This window comes from Aquila chrysaetos, chromosome 24 (assembly GCF_900496995.4).
Source record: "Aquila chrysaetos chrysaetos chromosome 24, bAquChr1.4, whole genome shotgun sequence".
Taxonomy (NCBI): Eukaryota; Metazoa; Chordata; class Aves; order Accipitriformes; family Accipitridae; genus Aquila; species Aquila chrysaetos.
In genome coordinates this window covers 10,486,272-10,507,626 of record NC_044027.1, presented here as the reverse complement: position 1 = coordinate 10,507,626, position 21,355 = coordinate 10,486,272, and the positions used below count along the sequence as shown (strand labels likewise).

Sequence of the window (21,355 nt, the reverse complement as noted above, 5' to 3'; positions counted from 1 at the left end):
ACTTGATTTATCCCCAGGTATTTGAACCTTTTTGTTCTTTGCTTTGTTTTCCAGATCTGCATCATTTTGAAAGAGGAGTTAGACAGTGACTACCTGTGCAGTCATGCTACCAGGTCTGAGGGACCATCACCCAGGTGGGGGGACACAACCTTGATTCAGCTGAGGTGGGGTCAGAGCAGCACTGCTCAAAACCCATAGCAGGAAACCCTAACTCTGGCCTTGGGAGCAGAAAAGGAAGCATGAAAAGGCATAAAAAAAGCACCTGAGCTGGAACTTACTCATAGTGTCTCCTCCTTGCGGTGACAAAGACCAAGGCGTATGGGTTAATCCTGATCTGGAAGAGCACGTGGCTCCGATGGCTCAGGATGGTCACTAGGCTGGTGTCCTCCTTCAGCGAGTACCTGAGCTTCATCAGCACACTCAGCTCATCTGCAAACCTAGCAGAAAGAAGCTACACATGGCATCCTACAGCAGCTGCTGTATCACCATGAACTGCCCTCTTAGGACAAAAAAAGCAAGTCACAGAACAAATGAACTGAGTGAGAACAAAAAAAATAGAAAACCAAGAGCAAACAATCATTCAGGTTGTAAGGTCAGGTACTCAAAAAGAAGCAGCCAGGCCAAAATTAGCCATGCCCATATAACTTTCTGCACCTGAGAGGGATGCATATCTCAGCACATGCTTATGTGGCTGTGCATGATTTTCCATGGGACTCCTGCGCTACCCACTGCTGAGATTGGATAGTAACCTTGTCACAAGCAGCTCTTCAATGCTGCCTTCTCTCACCATGTCCAGTGTTCTTGTCCACAGCAAGCTACAGCCCCATATCAAGTACAGCAAAGGCCCAGCTTGGTCTATGCCTCCACAGACCAGTGCTTTAGTATCAAGCAATGCTGATGGATATGGCTGTGCCTTCTCTCTCTTGCTCTCTCCAGTTATGTGCTGGAGCAGAGAGGTCTTCCTGATGGGAACACCAAGAAAACACATTCCTGGAAATGGTCAGTCAAGCACTGTGTCAATGTGTCTTCCCTGCACACAACCAAGAAAGATGGAAGAAAGGGAAGAAGCACTGAGCTCAGACTACAGAGTGGATGTGCTATCTTTGTGTCATTATGGAATGGGGTCTTAAAGTAACCCCTCAACCCAACAAGCATGCATGAGATGATTTTGGGCACCACCATCCCAATCCCACCCCCCCGAAGGCAGCCTACCTGTCCCCAAACGCCTCCCTTGTAGGGATGTTGAGCGTAGCATACTGCCCAATCTCCAGGATGCTGCAGTTGGCTTCATCATAGCCAAAGGAAATATTGCTGAGGTCCTGCGCATGGGAAGTAATTTTGTCCAGCAAGTTCACTTCATCTGCATTGCAGGAGAAGAAAGAGATGCTCAAAAGCTGAAATACCTTCACTACAGGGCTCTGTTCTTTTTGTTCTTCCTATTAGACAACAGACAAAACCCCCCAGGAAGAAGAGCATACAGTTTGGGGAAATGAAAATAATTCACAAATTCAGTAAACTCAGACCAAAACAAACATTCAGATAACCTCAGAAGCAGCCAGGTGATATTTTTGAAACAGAATACATGTTTCAAGGCCAGCGTCCCAAAGACATGAAGGGCCATTCCTACCCCAGCAGTGGTGGTACCTTTATGACCATATAGTTGGGATGCTCAGGACTGTAAAGCAGAAGATGGGACACAACTGTTCTAAACCACAAGTCCTGAATCAGCAGCATACAGAAAATCCTGCTCAGTCCTTTCCCAAGCTTCCTTGTTGATGTTTGTCCAATGTCACCAAAGAATTGGACCAAGGAGGGGCGTCCTTCACTGAGGCGGGTGTCCTGACCAGACCACGGGGACACTCCCCTCTGCCCAAAGCAAGGTTCATCACTATGACAAGGTCAGGAGCTCCATCGGGAGCCGTGCTTCACACAATAACCCTTTCCTAGCAGGTGAAAGGCTCACTTTCAGAACTCTGCTGTGAACATGCAAGATGGTTTGAATTGGGTGAAAGCCCCTGGTGTGGGCTATTTGGCAGCACTATCACTTCAGTCTGATGAGATTTTAACCTCCTTGGTGAACAGAGACATTCCCTTTCCAAGTTCATTCTTTAACTAAAGAATCCTTCAACTACAGAAATACCTGAACAAAAATTTGTTTAAAACCACAAGGTTTCTTGTTCCCCTCCATTAGCAAAAAAAAATTGCAGACATCTGGCTCTACTCAGGCACACTGTTTCTACCTCCAAGACATCTACAACCAGGTTCCTCCTTTCTTGTCCTCCCTTTATGCTGCTGGGCAGTGTGGCAATAACCCTGCCACCTGCAAGGGGTAGGGACAAAGGATAGAATCCAGGGCAGCACCCCATGGGCCCAGCCTTGCAGGAGGGGTCTGGATCACTCCGGACCCACAGCCCCCTTGACTTGGAGGGCCTGGACAATCCCACCTGATGACTTGTCAACAGGAATCCTGCCATCTGCACTAGCAGCTGCCATCACTTGGAAGGCATCTGGCCTCTGCATTCACCCTAATTCCCACTGTCGATGAGGTGCAAGATTTATTTGAGGGCAGATGAACAGCCTCAGGCATGCTGCAGCCTGACAGGAGATATACACACCATATAGATCCGCTGCTCTGGAAAATAACAAATCAATTGAGCAGAAAGCCGCTTTGATCCCGTTCAGATGCTAACACAGCAGTCCTGCCACCACCTCCTCAGAAGATTTTGCAAGGGAAAGAGCTCTGTGCTGGGAAGGAGGGGAGGGAATGGGGTCCTGCAGAAGATGCAGCCATTTGTGGTCACTTGGGATTTCACCTGGTATTTCCCCAGCTCCCCACACGGTCACAGCATTGACATGTTCCCAGGCTACTCTCAGCTCAGCAACATGAACATGCAACAGCCTTCAGCAGCAGGAGCATTGCAAAAATGGTACCAAGCCAGATAGGGTGCAGGGCTGAGCCCCTCGGAGACTTGAACAGTCATAAACCCTGAAATGGTATTGAGTCAGCAGAGTTTATCAGCCTTGCAAGTGTTGTGCATGCACGACATGGTGAATTAATCTGAGACCAAACACAGCTGACAGGGGAAAAAGTATCAGGAATGTTTGTCCCTTCTCATTCCCAAGCGGTTTTGGAAGGTGATTTCCCAGCTGTGGACACCAACGTATGTGCCAAAACCCGCACGTTCCATCTCCAGGGGCTGCAGCCCTAATCACCAATCAGCTTTGCTGGTCATTACAGGCAGACAAGTGTGAATTCAGTGGATTCTATCAGGTGAAGGGCCTTCCTACACAACCTGCAGCTGGGCACTTGGTACTAGAAATAACATGCCTACATGGAAGTTTTCCTGGGCAGAGTATGGCCTGAACACACAACTTGAGCATTTGCTGAAAGTTAAAACCATGGTCCATGACAACATGTACATCTAGGGTTAAAGTTCAGCATGTGCTTGGTGCTTTCCTAAATAAAGTAGCAGAGACTCCTCTCTCCCCTTGGCCTAAGAACTGGAGGTAGCTGGAAAGCGATCCCAGGGGCAGGGCTACACCAGCAGTTTTAAACAGCCAGGGTTGGCGTTTGCCTCTAGACCCCTCACCAACGCCCAGATAAGAATTTGGCATAAAAGAAAAACAGAATTAGGAGTAAAATTAATGAGATCTCCTAAGGCCCAGGCAAGGGGACAGGTAGGAAGCACAACCCGTCAAAGCCAAGGGAGCAGGTGTCCACAGCATGGAGCACCAGCAGACATTGCACCTACCAGCCAAGCAAGAGACAAACTGATCCCACTGTATGCCCGGAGCAACCCCAGCTCTGACAGAGGAGCTATGCACTACTGCAGCCATCAGAGCCTGAACATCACAGGAAGGATTTAATTGTGTTCCCATCTCTATGAACACCTCTCCACATGTTTGCATGCACACTGGGAACAGCAGAGCGAGAGCTGAGCACAGCCACCCCACGGCCCCCGCACGAGGCAGGCAGTTCAGAGGATGATGCCAAAGTTCTACTGGAGACAAGCAAGGACAACCAAACAACAACAGGTCATTTCAATCTCCAGAGAGGGTCAGCACTCAAACCCCAGCAATCAGCTGCGCAGTTATATCCCTGGCTGATCAGCCACTACAAACACCAGTCTCCTCTCTCTGACTTCCCCTATAAGCCAAAAGAGAAATGTTGATATAAATGATGTGCCTCTCCAACACCAGCTTTCACTCAGAGCTGGGGAAGCTGGAAAGCAGATGCCCTGCTGTTTTACCAGCTCCAGACTGCAGCTCTGCACTGCATTTTCTTCCCACTCCCTGTTCTCCAGAAGCAGCTTTCCATGTATTTATTTTAGCCAGATCTGGCTAGTTTTTGTGCCGTTGGGATAAGCCAGTGGGGCCTCAGAAACGCCTGCAGCAGAAACCCATGCTGCACGAGCCAGCAAAGCAACAGAAGGGATTGATCTACTACAGACACTTTGAAGAGCATCTTGCTGCGGTAGCTGTGGGCTCATGGCACTGCACTCTCATCCTGGGGCAGAAGCTGTTGCACAGCAAGGGTGTTTACGACACTGGATTTAGTGCTCAACCAGCCTCAAGACCAAAGCTTTTGTTTGCAACTTCTCCCCAGGATTAACCAAGGGTCAGCTCTCCATCCCGACACTGCTGGGTTTCTGGTTGTTTACAAGAACATCATGGATTTACTTTAAATTTCAAAGCAGGTTTATTTTCTCTCTTTGCTTTAACCTCTGGGAGCAGACTTGCTGCTTCTCAAGGACACAGATTACCTGTGGAAGTGAATCTCAGCTGCAGGATGTGAGTCACCAGCTATCAGAGATCAGGGTCAGAGCCTTCCTGGGAGCAGATTAATGCCAGGCAGGTGGGTGCTAAGGATGCAGTGAGTGCAGTCACTGCAGCAGCCAGAGTCAGGGATGGGACAGACCATACATGTGGTACTGTAATTCTATGTTTCCTTTACAAAAAATCGTGTTTCCTCATGACCTTTCAGCTTTCCTAGGGCTCAGGTGCCTAATCCCCACAGGCATTCACCCCACTGCCTTGCTTCACAGCCAGGCTTCCCCATCTCCTTCCAGTGGCCACCAGTGAGCAGCTCTGCTCACGAACACTCTTTCTACCACTGCTGAGCAATATTCACCACCAGCATGCTCCTACCTCCACCCTGGAGGCAATGCTGCCCAGGACCGCAGAGGCAGGGCTCACACCAAGCTGTGCTCACAGTCCAGCTGTGTTCGCATTGGGCTCTAGACGCAAGTTCTTCCTTGCCCATCTGCAGAAAAGCCAGGCAAGACTGCCCACAGTGCACATTCAGGATATTCAGCATACCAAACTAACATTTTTGTTATTCAACCTCAAACCAAAAGCCTGCAGAATGGCTATTTCTATGCTGGAAAGGAGATTCCTGGAGTTCAACAGCTGCTGCCAAATTCAGCTTGCCTCCAGGCTCCTAAAGCAGCACAGGAATCTTCCCAGGCAGCCCAGTGCCAGGGAGACTTGTGCATGGGCCAACCCCAGCAAGGACAAGCACCGGCCAGTGGAGCCAGAGCCAAGAACGCGGCATCCCAAGCTGAAGTTAACCACAAGCTGAAGTTAACCAGCAGTCCTTAAGGTGCCAGCCATGTTTAGGGAGAAACGCTTTCAAGGACGGGAAGCACAGCAGTCAGTGCAAAGTGGGACACCTATAAAAAGCTACTAGAGATAGAACATGGAACTGTTGAATCACACCCCACAAACCCACTGTGGTCCTTGGTGTTATGTCAGGAACTCTCTGCCTCCAAGAGCCCAGAAACTGTACCAAGAGAAACAGCTAGACTGACCTTGTGTTTTAGCACAGGTGTCCCAGCAATCCTAAGCTCAGGCTAGAGGAGAAAACCAGCAGAGCCTTGCAAAGTTCAGCAAGAGAAGATGCATTCTCCAATTATCAGCAGTGTGCCCTGGACCGTCATTTGCCTCCACTGCCTTGGTCTGAACACACCAGTGCACTTTAAGACATGGTTATGAGTTCTTGTTTGTTTCTTTTGTAGAAAAGCTAAACAGCAAATAAAAAAAAATTACGCATCACTTTTTCAAAATGAAGTCACTTAGAAAAACAGACGGAAAGAGGGATTAAAGACTTTACCCCACCACTCTGAGAAGTTATAAACAGATTCCAGCTCAAATATTAAGCACACAAAAAGCACCAGCATGTCTAGGATAAAGGAGAAATGAAGGCAGAGGGGTCTGCATGTGCCCCTGCACTGTTCGGTGTTGGGGACTTTGTCAATGTACCTGCATCAGACCATAAGCTCCATGTTTTCAGTACAGGGTTTTCCTGCCCTCATCAGTCTTTTGGCCCCACACAGAGTTAAAATTCCCAAGGAACAAGAGGAGAAACAGGAAACACAGACAATGCTCTGGTCAGACTGGGGACCTAGAGGACAACCCCAAAGGTAAATCCATCCTTCAAGGAGGAGGATAGGCAGATAGGGAACCTTGCAGAGAGGGATTGTGGTCACCCTGCAAGGCCAACTGGGAACATGCCTGGTGTACAGGCGTCCACCAGCCTGGCTTGGGCAGTGGAGAGGGAAGGTGGCAGGGAGCACCAAGGGCCAGCAGGCAGTGCCTTGCTTACAGGCACAGTCCCAGCGGTGGCAAACACAACAGGCAGAGCTAGCCACTGGTAACAGGGTCCACAGGCAGCCCCAGGCAAAGCTAGCCATCAACCAAGTCCAGGGTCCTCCATGGAGGACAGTCAAGTGCAAAGGGAGACACAGGCAGAAGCTGGTCTGGAAACAAGGCTACGGTGCGGGTGTGACGTCCATCCAAGAGACAAACATACAAGGCCTCCTACCAGGAGAAAAGCTACATCCAGCACAGGTCCGCGGTCCATCCAGGAGACAAAGCCAGAGGCAGGACTAGAAGCAAGCACCCTACACCACAGCTTAGGGAAGAGCTAAGGCTACAGGGCTGAACTTAAATGGGGCTCCTGGGATGAGGGCGTGGGTTGAGGTCCCAGGTGAGGCTGGTCAAGGTCATTAAGGCCCATTAGTGTTCTCAGGGACCAGATAGGGTTCAGTAGTGGTCCTCCACCACCCCACCTGATCCCTGGGGCTTCATCCCAGAGGAAGGTGTTCTGTAGGAGGGCACCCCAGGTTGCAGATACAGAAAAGTGACTATGTGTGCTTTCCTCTGGCTTGTACACACATGTGAAGCTTATACTCAGCTTTACGTTCTCCCCAAAGGAGGGAAATGAGGGAAAAGGAAATTATATTCAACAACGTAAAACATAATTGGAGCCCTAGGAGAGCTCGTAGCAGGATCTGTCAGACTGAGTCACTTCCCCTGGATGCAGCATCACTGGTTGGGACCTGAAATAACTGGGCTTGGCAAGCCCTGAGGACAACCCCAGAGGACAGCCCTGGTGCTTGCTGGCTGGGGAATAGAACATATGACCTAACGGGTCTTTTCTCCCTCTAATTTCTGAGTGCCTTATGAAAATGTCCTGCCAGAAGTCTGCTTAGAATCACAGGCCATGCACTTCAAACTCTGAATTAGAGAGGCTTGTGCATCACAGATAGAATTTAATAATAGGCTGTCTGCATTAAGTGATGGAAAAAGAGGACTTTATACTGGGGAAAGGGTTTCCTGGCACCTCACACCACTACATTAGCACAGGCATGGTCCGTAGCCAAGCACTCAAAACAAGACAGCCCTTCCAAAACACTGATGCCCCTTCACTCCCCTCTTGACGTCTCACACTCCTCCACCCTTTGCCTCTTGAAAGACATTCTCAGGCTTGGAGGTTGTGCCTGACCTTCTCTAAACCAAGGGGACCCAAGATGGCAGCTTCATATTTATTTGGACTTGCCTGATGACTCTGCACGTTGGGTGGACAAAGTCAAAGACACCTCGGTAGTGTTGTGTTTGCAGGACATCAACCCTCCAGCAGCTCTTCCTGCTTCTCTTTCTATCCTAGCATTGCCTGTAACTTAAATAATGTCCATGGCAGCCAACCATGTCACCTCCTGTGCCACGTTTGTTTCCTACTGTTCCCATTTCCCTTGTCACCTAATAATTTCTTTTTAAGAGTAACACCACAAGCCACACGAGACGAGGTTTAAGCCAAAGCGCACACAGCTCGCAGTGATGGACCTGCATTCAGAGGGTTATGCAACAGGATTTCAACCTTTGCCTCCCTGCTCCGGAGAGCAGAGATAATTTGGTTTTGACCCAGTGGCTGCAAGTTGATGGGGACAGAGCCAAAGCAGGAAGAAAAAGAAAAAGCACATTTTTCACGGAGAACGTTGTACCTATTAGTGGAAGACTGAATGCAACCACCGACCCACAGAGAGGACAGAAAATTTCAGGGAAGCGAAACCTTTTCAGAAGAAAGAGCTAGCGGTACACATTGTTTAGACAGGAAAAATGCGAGTGCAGGCTTCTTTTCAAGCTCATTACGCAGATCTGCAGGTGTGCTGCCGCTCCTTTGTACAGGCCCAGCATGGGGGGCTCTGCCGGGATGGGGATGGGGCTTTTGGGGACAAAGTCTGGGGAGGAGGAAGGGCTGCTGGAAGTCAAGGACGACCCTGAATAAGGATACGTTGGCTACAAAAAAAAGTAGGCCAAGTGACAGAAAAAGAAGAGAGCCTGAGAAAGAGCTTTCGGGAGAAGAGCAATGGGATCAGGAAAGCAAAGAGTTTACGAGTTGCTAAACCCACAACGGGGATGATGAAACCAGAACGGCCACAGGAGTGGGGAAGTGGGCTTGGCGGCATTTCAGCCTTCAGCTTCATCGTCCTCATCGGGTCTTCTCTCTGCAAATCCTAACTGCCCAAGCCATGAGATGGTGTGAAAATCTCATCCCATTAACTGAAAGAGTATGTTTCCTGCCCTCTGCGGACAGGGAAAGGCTTTGCAAACATGGAGCAAATCAATATCCTGACAGCTGAGAAACGAGAGTCCGAAGACCCTTTTGAAGGAGGTGCTGGGAGGGGCTGGAAGGAAAGCGCACAATGGCTAGCTGCTCTGCCAGATTTGGTGGCCTCAGCTGTGTTGGTTTGGTTTTGTTTTTCATAAGAAGAAAACAAAAAAGAAGCCACTTCTAACATTCCCAAGACATGTACTGAGACATCGTGCAGAGCTCCTCAACCATCTCCTCCCTGAGCAACCAAGAGAGTTAACCTTAACCCAAAGCTCCCGGTCTCTAGGAAAATGCTGTAGGGTGCTACAATTCAGCCCAGCCTTGCACACCCCTCACCCCTGGGCCAAACGCACACCCTGGTGTGTCTCCTATCCCTTGTTCTCCACGTATCCTCCCCAGTTCCTCCTTTCTCTGCTCTGTGCATGCATGTCCTGTCCCCTCCTGGACCACTGACAGCAAATGCTTTTGGGTTGAGCTCAAACCCTCACTTTACTCAAGCCAAACACTGTGGAACTGATGTTTTATCTATATTCGGGGCTTAATAGGTTTAGCTAGAGGGGTATTTTTAAATGGATTTCATTTAAACCTGTGCAAATCCCTGCACAGCCACTCTTCAATCTGTTCAAGTCTGCCTCACAGCAATTAAACTTAATTACTGAATTACAGTGAATCAGCATAAACCAGATTTGAATTGGTCTACAATGCCTATACAGCGGATTCTGTGGGATTAATTTAAAAACAACTAAAAAACATACTGGTAAAACTTGTGTGACGCTGAGTGGGGACAAGTCCCAAAAACATCGGCCGTCACTGTCGTTAGTAAATAAGCTTCTCTTTGTTGCTCCATTGTCAAAGTAAATTAATGGCAAATTCTACAAACTATCACACTCCAGGGGCTTGTTTCCAGCATCAGCTTTCCAAGAGCCTCCCTCTCTGTTGTTTTGTTTTATAGGGTTGGAAGACACACACGTAAATACGCACAAAGCCACTGGAGAAAAGCAACGAAGGGATGATCGTGAAAACCTCCTCTGGGTGGGATGGTCAGCGCCAAGCAGGGCAGCCCAGGGCACAGCCAGAGTTTGTACCCCTGATTTTCAGCATCCTCTCGTGCTGATGGAGACCACATGCACGTTGGTGTGCACACACAGCCCACCCCCAGCCCCATCCCCCACCCCAAGCTCCCATGGACGAGGCTTGTCTGGATTTGACAGACTTCAAGGTCAGGACCACAGGGAGGTCCCTCCGGCCCCCATCCCTGGCTCCAACAGCAGATGCTTGCAGGGGAGGAGAGGAAAAGGGCAGGAACAGAGCAAGTCTTTCCTGCTGTTTCCTCCCTGCAGCGTAAGGGTATGCTGAGCCAAAGGCAGCGTCCGTGTTAGCAGCCACTGGCAGGGACTTGAGCTCAAGTCTCTCCTGTTCTGGGGAGCACTGGAGGATACTTCTGCTCAGCTGGCTGTGCTACCCAAGAGATCCCTGGGCACACAGAGCTTTCATTCTCTCCCTTTTGAGCTTTCATGGTGTTTTGTGAAGTCTTTAACTCCTCCTAAGGCAGAATGGGATGATTTTTAAAATCTCAGCAACGTGTTGTGGGGGTAGGAAAGCTAGCTGTAGCACAGCAGTGCACAAGCAGCCCCTTTGCAGGCTACGCTCTCCAAGCAGGGGTAGGAAGGGAAGGAGGTGGAAGGGTTTGGTTTACCTCCTAACTCCCCTTTCTTCACCAAATGGCAGGGGGATCAGCAAAATATACACCAGAAGCTACAAAACTGAAGTGAAGAGGTAGAGGTGAGTAAGGCAGAAAGATTTCTTACAAAAGGAAATGCAATTTCAGAGTTTTGGAATGAAGCAACAGTTTGATGGGAAATGTCTACTTTTGAAATACCTTGGTCCCCTTCTTCTCTATTACAAGTTGATCTTCACTAATGTTTCTCCAGCTTACCCTCCCATTGTCTTAGAGTAGTTATTTTAAAGTCTGGCAGAGGCTCAGTCTGAGCTATTATTTCAACAATGTTGAAAGTGTCTTGAGTAACAAGGGAAACGGTCGGGTTAGTATTATCTTCTGCTGCAGACACACACATCTGGGAGACATTACAGCCTGAGAAAATAAAAATAAATATGTCCAGGGAGCCCGTCCTGGGAATTCCTCTTGTTTCAGCAAATAAGGGCTTGGTGCACCCAAAACAAAATCCTTCCTCCAAACTCCCTGCTCCTGCTCCTTCCACTACTGATGAATAGGTTCATTTGGTTTAGTCTAACAGCGTTTTTAAACTGTACGTGTAACGTCATCCAAGGCTGAAAAACTGAAGCTTAAACCTGATATCACTGGCGACGTGCAAGGCAAGCCATATCTAAGGCGAGATGCCCAGATGTTAGTCACTGGTGAAAGGCAACCAGAAAGAGTCTGATCGTGTGCCAGCAGCCATCTGTCACACTGCGAAAAAGCACACGTTGGCTCAGGATCTCCGCGACTCCTGTTTTCCAAGTCATAATCAAATTATCAAAAAACTGCGGGAAAGTAGCAGCAGTAAAGCAGTGAAAGGTCCTTTGTGCTTTCAGACCCAGGGGACCTGATGTTCAAACACCAGAGCTGTCCTGTCTGGTCAGACACCAGCACCTGCAAGTGCAGCTTCATTTCTGGTAGTGGTCACAGCTGGAGGGAGCAACAGCACATCTGCCCAGCTGGCATAAGAAAGAGTCTCAGGTTAACTTAAACCTGTGCAGACTGCACCGATGAGCATCCGCACACCATCCATGCGGGAGCAGGGCTTGTGCTGTCCCCAGCTATATACACGAGTCCTTGCCAGCTGAGATCCCCAGGAAAATGTACACAATGTATTTCCTTAAGCGTCCAAACAGATGCTACTTCACAACCTGCTTTGCTCAAGCAGATCTACCTATGTAGTGGCTCACCCTGATGATTCAACATGTTACCCAAGTTTCCACTTCCATTTCCACATGATCATGCGTAAATCGATTTTTCTTTTGTACAAGTGGAGAAATGAAGCAGAGCTAATCTTAGGCACTGTGAGGATATGTGTGTTGAGATAAGTAGGATGTACATGTGCATATGCTAGCCAAAAGGAATCAGAGAATTAGCTGCCCTGGAAGCTCTTGCCTGTCTTCTCCTGTGTCTATCCTCCCTGCTCCCTCGAGACCTCATGTGTCAAGCAGTGATCTGTTACACCCCAGCTAAAGCAATAAATGCTGCAGCTTTTAACCACAACAACCCCACCATTCAGTCCTTGCATTGACCAAACTCACTGCTATTTTCTTCACTGCAGCCAAAAAAATCAAAGCGTGTTTTCCCTAACTTGGCTGATTTTCACCTCTCAAACTCTGCTGCCAGCAGACCTGAGGGGCAGGAGTCTTTGGCAGAGCGAGAGAGGCACAGGCAAAAGGGCAACCTCCATATGAGCCAGAGATATCCAGAGAGCATCCTTCCAAAGCTTTCACCCTTCGTGTGCTCGGAGCTCCTTTGCAGAGCTGCCTGCTCTGCTCCTAACATCAAGCTCTGGCAATTGCAACCCTCTTCCTCTGCTGGGTCTCAGTGTGTTCATGACAAACGTGTTTTATCAACCTCCCTGCAGTGGCCCAGAAGACTAATTGGCTGGGGGAACATGAGGGAGTCAGATAGCTTCATTTTCCAAGCTTGATAAGAGTCGATGACTTCACTCAGGGAGAAATCATACAATGCAACTGTAAAGGTCTGGCTCAGGTCACTCTCACTTCGCTCACCTAGGAAATACCTTGTTATTGCATCCCTGTAAAGACGAGCTGGAGAATGGGCAAAGATCCTACCCAGAATTTACCGTGCCCTTGGCCTCATGCCCTCCAGCCCATGACACTCAATGTACCATCACATGCATACACATGCATGGAGCTGGCAAATTCACACTCAGAACCATTTTGACTCATACGAATTCGCAAGTTCAGGGGTGACAAGAGGCTGGAGCAGGAAACCGCAGAGACTTTGCAACAAACTTCTCTGCAGTGAGCACAAGACTCCAGTGTTTGTGATGGTGGATTGTGCCCCAGCCAGAAACCCCTCGGGGTGGGGGGCCAGGATGCTCATCGGCATCTGCTTTCACATTTAAAGCTCTGTTTCCAGCATGCCAGTCTGCAGAGAAAACCTTAAAAACATCACCCCAGAGTAATCAATGGTCCCGAAAGCACAGGACAAACATGACAGCTACATCCACAAAACTGGATGCACACCAGTGCTGCCCATCCCGCGGGCCTGGCTTTGGAGAGAAGTTGGCACTCAGGGAAGAGAGCTTGAGGGCAAAAGCCAGGGGACACGCAGGGGACATGGGGCCGGACACAAGGCTGCCAGGGACATGCTCCCGCACTGTGCCAAGCACGGTAGGCAGAGAGCCAGGGCCCCAGCCTCGTCCGGGCTCCTGGGCATGGTCTGCTGCCTGCCAGGCTCCTCCAGCCACCCGTCTGGCAGCGATGGGACCGGGGATGCTTCATGGGAGCTTGTGGGAGACTCGAGGTCTCAACTGCTGGCAGGGAAAGGCAACTCCTGTCTGCTTTTCTCAAGAGCATGGGGTCTATTTCAGGAGACTCCCTGCACAAGCATCTGGCAAACCTCTTGCCTCTGTCCAAACCCATCCTAACTCAGGAAAACTCTTAGCCATTCCTTCATTCAGCAGGGCCAATTTTCCCCTTTAAAGAATGGCTACAGGTCAGTGCATGGTTTACCTTAGCTAAAATACAGCCACTTCATGCTGCAATTAATCACTTTGGAGATACTGGCATTTCCCGTAAAGCAGCAAGGGTCCCATGTCAAGGCAGAGGGGACAGACAGACGCTGCTCCCGTGAGCCTATGCCTGCCACCGCCCCGGGCTGTGGGAGCTGGATCTGCCTGAGCTGAGCCTTGCCATGGTGCCTTGCAAGTGCCTTTACCAGCTCCTGTTACTCAGCGTATGACTAATGCCCAAACCGAAATTAGTACTGGGCACTTAATGAAAGGGAACGTTTTCCACTGCGGGCAAGTGAAGTGCACAGTGCTTTGCAGGGATCTATTTCTGCTTCCTTTGCTTTTAGATATGCTGTTGCAAGGGTCAGTGCTCAGGGTCTGACCTGGCGTTAAAATTCATTTGATCGGGAACAACGTTCTGGAGGCTGTATCTAGCTACCACGCATTGTCTGCCCTGGCGGATCTGCAGAAACGGAGCAGGAATGGGAGAGAGAAAGAAGCACAAGAGCCTTATGCACCAGCAACAGCACAGCCTGGGGCAAAGCAGGGCAGGGGCAACAGTCCCGACCTTTCCCTCATGCTCCCTTCAACACAGCTCACAAGAATAAAGAAAAAATTAAAAACGAGTGTTTCCCAGACTAACAAGCTGACACTTCACAGCCAAAAAGCACTCTGATTTTCACCTCAGGCAAAACATGTGCACATTTGTGATTCATTCCACACTCGCGGCTGCCAATTTTCCTGCACAAACTATTGAATTGTTGCGGTTTCAACCTTTAGTCAACTCCTGAATGCTCCTCCAAGGTCTTTATGCTCGGCGTTTCGCACAGCTACTCACCTCTCCCCCTCCACTGGTATTTTTAAACCCAAAGTATCTTTGGGTCCCCATGAGCCTTCAAATTTCATGGCAAGCTGGTCGATGCCATGAGCTGCTGCTTTCCCAGGCATTGGGGCCACCTGCAGGGCCAGAGACCCTGAGACCTCCAAGCAAAAAAATCTCTTCTTGTTTCACCAAAGCCTCATGGGTCAGGTTGAGTCCATAATGCTTGAACCACAGTTCAGAAGGCTCTGGGCAAACAAACATAAACCAGGATTTCCTTCACATGGAAAGAAGTTGTCAAACCCCAAACTGTGCTGGAGGCACCACTTTACCACCCCCCAGGAGGGGTTGACCCTCTCAGAGCTCCCTCAGCAGACATTCATCCACCACAGTTCCCCAAGCCCCAAGGCTGAGCCCTGGCTCACCATGGCCAGATCCTGGGCAGAGGAGGCTCGGCAGGCGCTGAGCTTGGCTGAGGATGGGCATGGGTGCTCCACTGGGACTGAAGATGCCTCCTGCAACTTCATTTAGGGATGAGGTCCCAAGGAGGACACACTCAGCACATGGGCATAGGTTAACCTCTACAGTTGTCAGCCTTTACGCAAAAGCCCATTGCTGGATGTGGAGATCTCCATCCATTTTCTCCCCAGCATTCAAAATCCTCTTCCTCCCTGTGAAAAGCATCCTGTCCAAAGGCTGCTTCATGCCCACTCCTGTATCTTCTACTTCTAAAGCTGCATTGGATCATCCTTCCCACTAATAATGTCTTCCCAGCTCAAATTAAGTTTTCCCTTCTCTCCATTTCTTTATTAACCTAGAAAATTTCCCAGGGAGAAAAACAGAGTTTCTTATGCAGAAGAAGCCAGAGGAAAATCTCTCTTTTCCCACCAAAAAAACCAGTTTTCAAGCCTTTCTTATTCATCATAAGCAAAGCTGAGAAAGGCAGAGGTCACACACGCTCACCCATGCACGCTGCCTCTGCACAGCCCATCTCAGATAAGCGTGCAGATTTTGGGAGAGCCCCAGACACAGAGTTGACAAGTCTTGGTTTAACAGCAGGGATGTATCTGCCTTGCGAAAAAAATGTGCTCTTCATTCCTCCTGCTGCCTTTGTGCGGGAAAAACACATTCATTAAAGATGCACTACTTCTCTGAACAGATGACACTGAGAAAATGCTGGATTTGGGATGTGGGGGAGGTCTCAGGGTTAAACAAAATTGCTGGAAAGAAATCAGTGTCAAACAGAAAACTTTCCCAATATTTGAGTTAAAAAAAAAAAAAAAAAAAAAAGGAAAATGAGTCATTTTGAGTCAGCCTAGAAATGAAGGGTTTCATCTTAGTCTGTGGATGAGTTACCTCTTTCTTATTTTATTCAGTGCAAGTTACCTTTAGTCAACTAAAACACAGACAGCTGTTTTGAAAATGAAAATGAAATCTTGTTTTTAAACTCCTGAGATGCCAGGACATTTCCAAAAAAAACCCAAACCACCCAAAAGCTTTCTTTACAAAACACAGGAAAACCAACTGTTTTAATGGTTTTGAATTTCACTCCCACTTCTCGATTTGAAATTATTCACACAACTAGACCCAGTTTCAGTAGCTGCTCCATCCACCCCCTTTCTCACCACATGCACCAAGTCACTGAGACACACCTCTCTACTAGCAGCTCAGCTTCAGGCTCCACCAAGTCCATCAAGGTCCATCAAAGCAGATCCCTAAGCCCACCCTCCCTCAACTTCACTGTTCCTTTACCTGGAAGCAGACAACCTGAAAACATCCCCAAATATAGTCGTCTTCTGTGTAGACATATCTTCTGTTTCAGTGCCTCAGCACCATGTCTGGTAACCTCTATGGCAAATACTTTGCTACAAGTCTATTCTACCTCACTTTCAAATCACCTCTAGTTCAACGTACTCTGGAGTGGTGAAGAGGACCACTCAAATTAACATCTTTATAGATGCACACAGGTTGGAAGACACCAGAACTCCTCTAGTCCTCTACTATGAACTTCACCCATAACCCACGCTGGTATCTCTCCAGCTTCACTGAAGTGAGCAGTACATTACACTAACACTACTGCCCTGCCACCCCTGTGTAATGATTAAAAAGAAGAAGAAAAGCTAGACCCATGAGCTAACTTTCCAGAATGAAAAAGAAGGGTTTGCTAAACTAAAACAATATATCTCATAGTGCTCCGAAAGTGCCAGGAATTATTTTTTAAGCCATATACTGTATCCAGTATCACAGTGGGAGAAATCCTTCTGGTGGAAGTTTTCAAGGTTTCTTTTTCCAAGACATTAAAGCATTCCCAGCTTGTGAAAAACAATCCTTGCCACCTGGCCTTGCATCTTACTGCTGGCAAGTGAGATGATAGCCACAACAAATTGCAGATCAGGGGGGTTTTACATGGTTCCTGGGAGTGACCTTGCAAAGGGTCTGGGCTTTGCAAGCTGCTGAAGAGATGCCCATCCTCGGCAACGTGGAGCTAGCAGCAGTGAGGCTCAAGGTCTCAGCCAATACGGACCAGCCTTTGTGGGAAAACTGGGAGCAGGGTGAGGATGGTGTTCAAGGCCAGGTTGGATGGGGCTTTGAGCAACCTGGTCTAGTGGAAGGTGTCCCTGCCCATGGCAGGGGGGGTTGGATCTACATGATCATTAAGGTCCCTTCCAAGCCAAACCATTCTATGATCCTGTGATAGGGAGGGAAAAGCTTTCTTGCTGGAACGGGGCTGGTCAGGGCAGTCTGCTGGACCCATCTACACCGGCACATCTGTCTAGGTACTGTGTGGAGAAGCTGGAGTGGCAGGACACCTTCAGGCACCTGCACAGCATCCCCGTGGGACAGGCAAACCCCTACGTCTTTGCACAGCTCCTGGGCCAGGGAGGGTCAATGTCGATGTCCAGCATCTGCAGCTGACTCGGGAAAGGCAACCCCCTGTTTCCTAACCCTAGGCTCCACCACTTTTTCTTCCGAAGGATGTGCTGAGGAAGCCCAGATCTCCCCAGAACACATGTCCAGCACAGGCACAAGCAGCCAAAGTATCTGACAACAGTGCCTTTGCAGAGAGCATGGTCCCAAGGGAGGAGAGGATTTAAGAAACTGGGATCCCATAGGACCTAAATGGCCTACACTTCCAAAAACGTTCTCCACACCTCACTTGTGAGTTCCTTAGACATGGACAACACTCTGCCACAGCACAGCTCTGCTCCTCTAGGCTCTCCCAAAAGCATCCCTAACAAGGAGCAACTCTACAAAGGTACAACAAATACTTCCCTGAGGCTGGTGTGCTGCAGACACCACGGGATGGTTGCTCTTGCTCTCCACACCTGTATTTCCTAAGGGCAGAGAACATTACTTCCCTGTCAGCAATACCTGGTAGATTTATTCACCGAGCAACGTGCAGATTGCTGTAAGCACAACTCTCGCAGGGCTTCTCCAAACTAACTGGGGTGAGTGTGTTTTCAAGCCATCAGATTAAATGTCCTAGAGATTGTTGTAGCAGTCTCTCATGCTGGGCTTGCAGCAGTGCTTCCAGCCTTTGCAGCACATTGCAGTGCTCTGTGAGCAGCAGGACTACATGAAGAAGTGACTTTGCTTCTTTTTTTTCTAGTTTGGAAGCGAAGCAAACAAAAAAATAATGTAAAAACTGGAATTGGCTTGAACTGCTGTACCTTTCCCACCAAACCTCCAGCAAAATAAATACTTTAAGGAATCAGCTTAGCCCTAAATACTTAATTATATTTATTCACTATAAAATCTGAAAAACATAGAGCCAAATCACAGGCCTACAAAGTCAACGGAGCTGTTCCAGCTGCAGCCCAGGGACCAGGACACTGCCTTAAGGTGTGGGACAACCAGCGTCAAATACCTCATCTCCCTAAAATATTTGATTCCTACATTTCAAGAGCCTGCCCTACCCTCCTGTTATCACTGCCTTAAGGTACAGTGAGACAGACTGCATACAGCTACGACTGCACAGTGACATGCAGTCAGGACCTGCAAGAGCTGGGCTGTCACTGGAGAAGGGATTGGCCAGCGCTGGGCAGCTCTGTGGACGCTAATCCCTCCTGGAGAAGGAGCAATGGGCAGTTACTTTCTACAGAAAACCACAGAGGAAGGGCACAGGGAAGGAGACACGACTGCCAGTCCTGGTCGAGGTCTAGGGAGACCCGTGTCATGGTGTTCAGCAGCAAGCTGTCAATCAAGCTAAAAAGAAACCCTGGCTGGGGTCTGGGGGTCCTTGAGGAGCTACAGATGAAGCTTTGCTCTGCTCAGCTGCAGAAGGAGCTACAAAAGCGACAAATCCAGGGCATCACTTCAAACGCAACAGCAACCATCACCCAGAGATGTCAGTAATCTCCTGATTATTGCAGTTCTTGTGCTCTCTTTGATATGGCAACTGTTGATGCTACAGGCTTCGAAAAAGACAACTACTCTCCTACAAGCTTACCCACTTTCAGGTTTGAGATTAGAAGAAAAATCTACTCATTTATCCAAGCAGAGCAACATGCATCTCTTTATGCTGTGGAAAACCTTGATGCCCATCCCTTTCTCCTTGGCAGTCAACTCTCCTCTAGAGGCAGGGGTGTAAAGCAGCAGTAATGGACCAAGACCTCACCGTGCACAACAGGGGGGCCTTCTTCAGGCTGCTTACGAGCCAGGGCTTGAGCTGCATTAACCCCTGCTCTCTGCAGCAATGTTTGTACACTGGTATTAAGAAAGAGAGGAAGAAAAAAAGGGGGGGGGGGGGAAGCAATTAATAGGAGTGAGCCGGTTCCTGGTTGGCTCAAGCCCTCTGCAAGCAGGGAGGAAGGGGCAAGGACAGTCCCACGCTGGTTCTGCACATCAGCCAGGCTCTGGCTGTTTTATCAGGCCATTTATCTCAGTTACTTCCAGTCCTATTCTGTTTCCAATCAGCATCCCCTACCCACATGGCCTGGGCCCTGTGGGAATTCCAGTAAAAGCCTGAAAGGAATATAAAAATGAAACAAAAACACATTCAGGGACATTAAAGCAGAGGAAAGGCAACTGTGTGCTGTGAAAAGGAGCAGGGTTCATTTTCTCGCATCTCGCTGGGTGGAGAGAGCCTGGGGGAGTGCTCGGGGAGGCTCAGCCCGGGGATGGGGCTCCTGATGGCCAGCACCAGCCAGGAGGGCACCTCGATGCTGCAGCCAGATTTGAGTGAAGGAGTTATTCCACTGCTCAGGGAGACGTGAGTGTGCTGCACGTGTACTCCACAAGCACAGAGCACGCCTACAAGCCAGAGCACGTCTGCCACCGTACCGTGAGTCACAGTCACATGCAGGAGGGAGCCCAGGGCCAGGGGCCTCTCTGTCATTTAAGATTCACAAGTCGGGAGCAAATCTTAATGCAGATTATGAGAGGTTGCTTGAAAATTAGCTCTGCCGTCCTTGCACCTCTTTAAAGACAGAAGTGTGCAGTGGGGACCTCCATGCTTCCTGTCTCCTTCAGAGAGGAAGGCTGAAAAGGGCTCCCTTGGGACAACATTAGCCCGTACTCTACCGAGCTGCAGCAGAGACGTGTTCACAACATGCTTCTGCAGACTGTTTCCGAAGGGGGAAAATAAACATAGCAAACAAAAAAAAGCAACGCACAAGTTATTTTAATTAGGATCAGGAAGGCATTTCAGGGTGAACGCCCCAAACATCCCCACTTACTGTGCTTTAGCTTTCACTGCAGAGCAGTCTTGGACCGCACAAGCAGACGCCTTTCTGGTGACACTAAGCCAGAAGAAATGCTGTGGAGGACATTTCATGTTCTCCAACATGGAAAGTATCCTGTGGACTGAAAATCCAGGACCAGTCCAAGGTAAAAACCACAGAGCCCATATAGAGTGGATATAGGGGCCTTGGACCTGCTGCTCTGTGGATCTGCTTTTGGTAGAGCACGCTACTTGCTGATGCAGACAAAGACTTAACGCTCCAGCTGCCGGACTCATTAACAGCTCTGAATCTCTCTTTAATTAACCTTCCTGAGCCTCACAGCTCTAGAGAAAAGCTTGGAAAACCTGACTGCTAATGGTTCAAGCACAAAAAGTTGAATGCAAAGGTTCAGAGGTGATTTTTATTTATTCTTCTAAAACCTAATTTTTAATTTTTTTTTTCTTTTTTAAAGCCAGGAGTTTATTATCCCACCCAGAAAACCATCCAGGTTACCTCTACCCCCGGGAGGAAGCTGTTGTCCATCCACCACGTCCCAGCCCTGATGAAACCTCCATCTCCCCACAACACTACGACCAGGGTTGGTCTGGCCAGCCCCGCAGCAACTCCTGTGCCAGTCCCTGCTTGCTCCTGCCCAGCCCCAAGACCTCCTCTCTGACAGTAGCAAACACACTCACAGGTTGGCCCCACAGATGAAGATGTGGGAACTCACATCTGCAGTGAACCGTCCTAGAGAGAAACATCGCCTCCCCCTGCAGAGACACCTCCAGAGAGTGGTTCTGGGTGAGGAACAGCCCCGGGCAGACCCCCCCAGCTCACAGCAATTGCTGAGATCATGATCCAACCTCTCGCTGCCCAAAGCACCTCTGCTGCCGTGCTACAAAGCACAGGGGTGCCTCGGCTCCCAGCTGCCCCTTGTCCAGCGCTGGCCATTGGAAGCATCTCAGGGACCTCCCGGCTCTGTGGATGGATGAATCATCCCCAACACCCCAGAATCACCCAGGGACAAGGGGGAACCTCTTTTCCCCTTCCCCCTGCATTGGCAGGAGACAACCACACCATGGCCAGGGGATGAGACATCTGGGTATCTTTGTGTTGGTCTGAAGCTCAGACCACACAACATCATGGCTGCTGGAGGCATCAGGAAGGGATTAACTAGAACTAGGTGGTTCCCTCTTCAAAATGACCCCTAAAAAGAGCTCCCGTTGAGCTCCCAGGCTGGGACCCAGAAGTACACAGGAACCAAGAGGAGATCTGGCTC

At 49.2% G+C, this 21,355-nt stretch overlaps 1 protein-coding gene across 2 annotated transcripts in view; it reads right to left on the bottom strand.

The window, feature by feature from the left end:
* Nucleotides 1-21,355, bottom strand: part of LOC115335340 (collagen alpha-1(I) chain-like) — a 98,272-nt gene that overhangs the window by 60,573 nt on the left and 16,344 nt on the right. For both annotated transcript variants that reach the window (XM_030000835.2, XM_030000836.2), the window contains exons 2-3: nucleotides 1,213-1,360; nucleotides 279-437 (exon numbers count right to left, since the gene is read on the bottom strand). In XM_030000835.2, coding sequence (XP_029856695.1) covers nucleotides 279-437; nucleotides 1,213-1,360 — 307 coding nt within the window. The remainder of the gene's footprint in view (nucleotides 1-278; nucleotides 438-1,212; nucleotides 1,361-21,355) is intronic.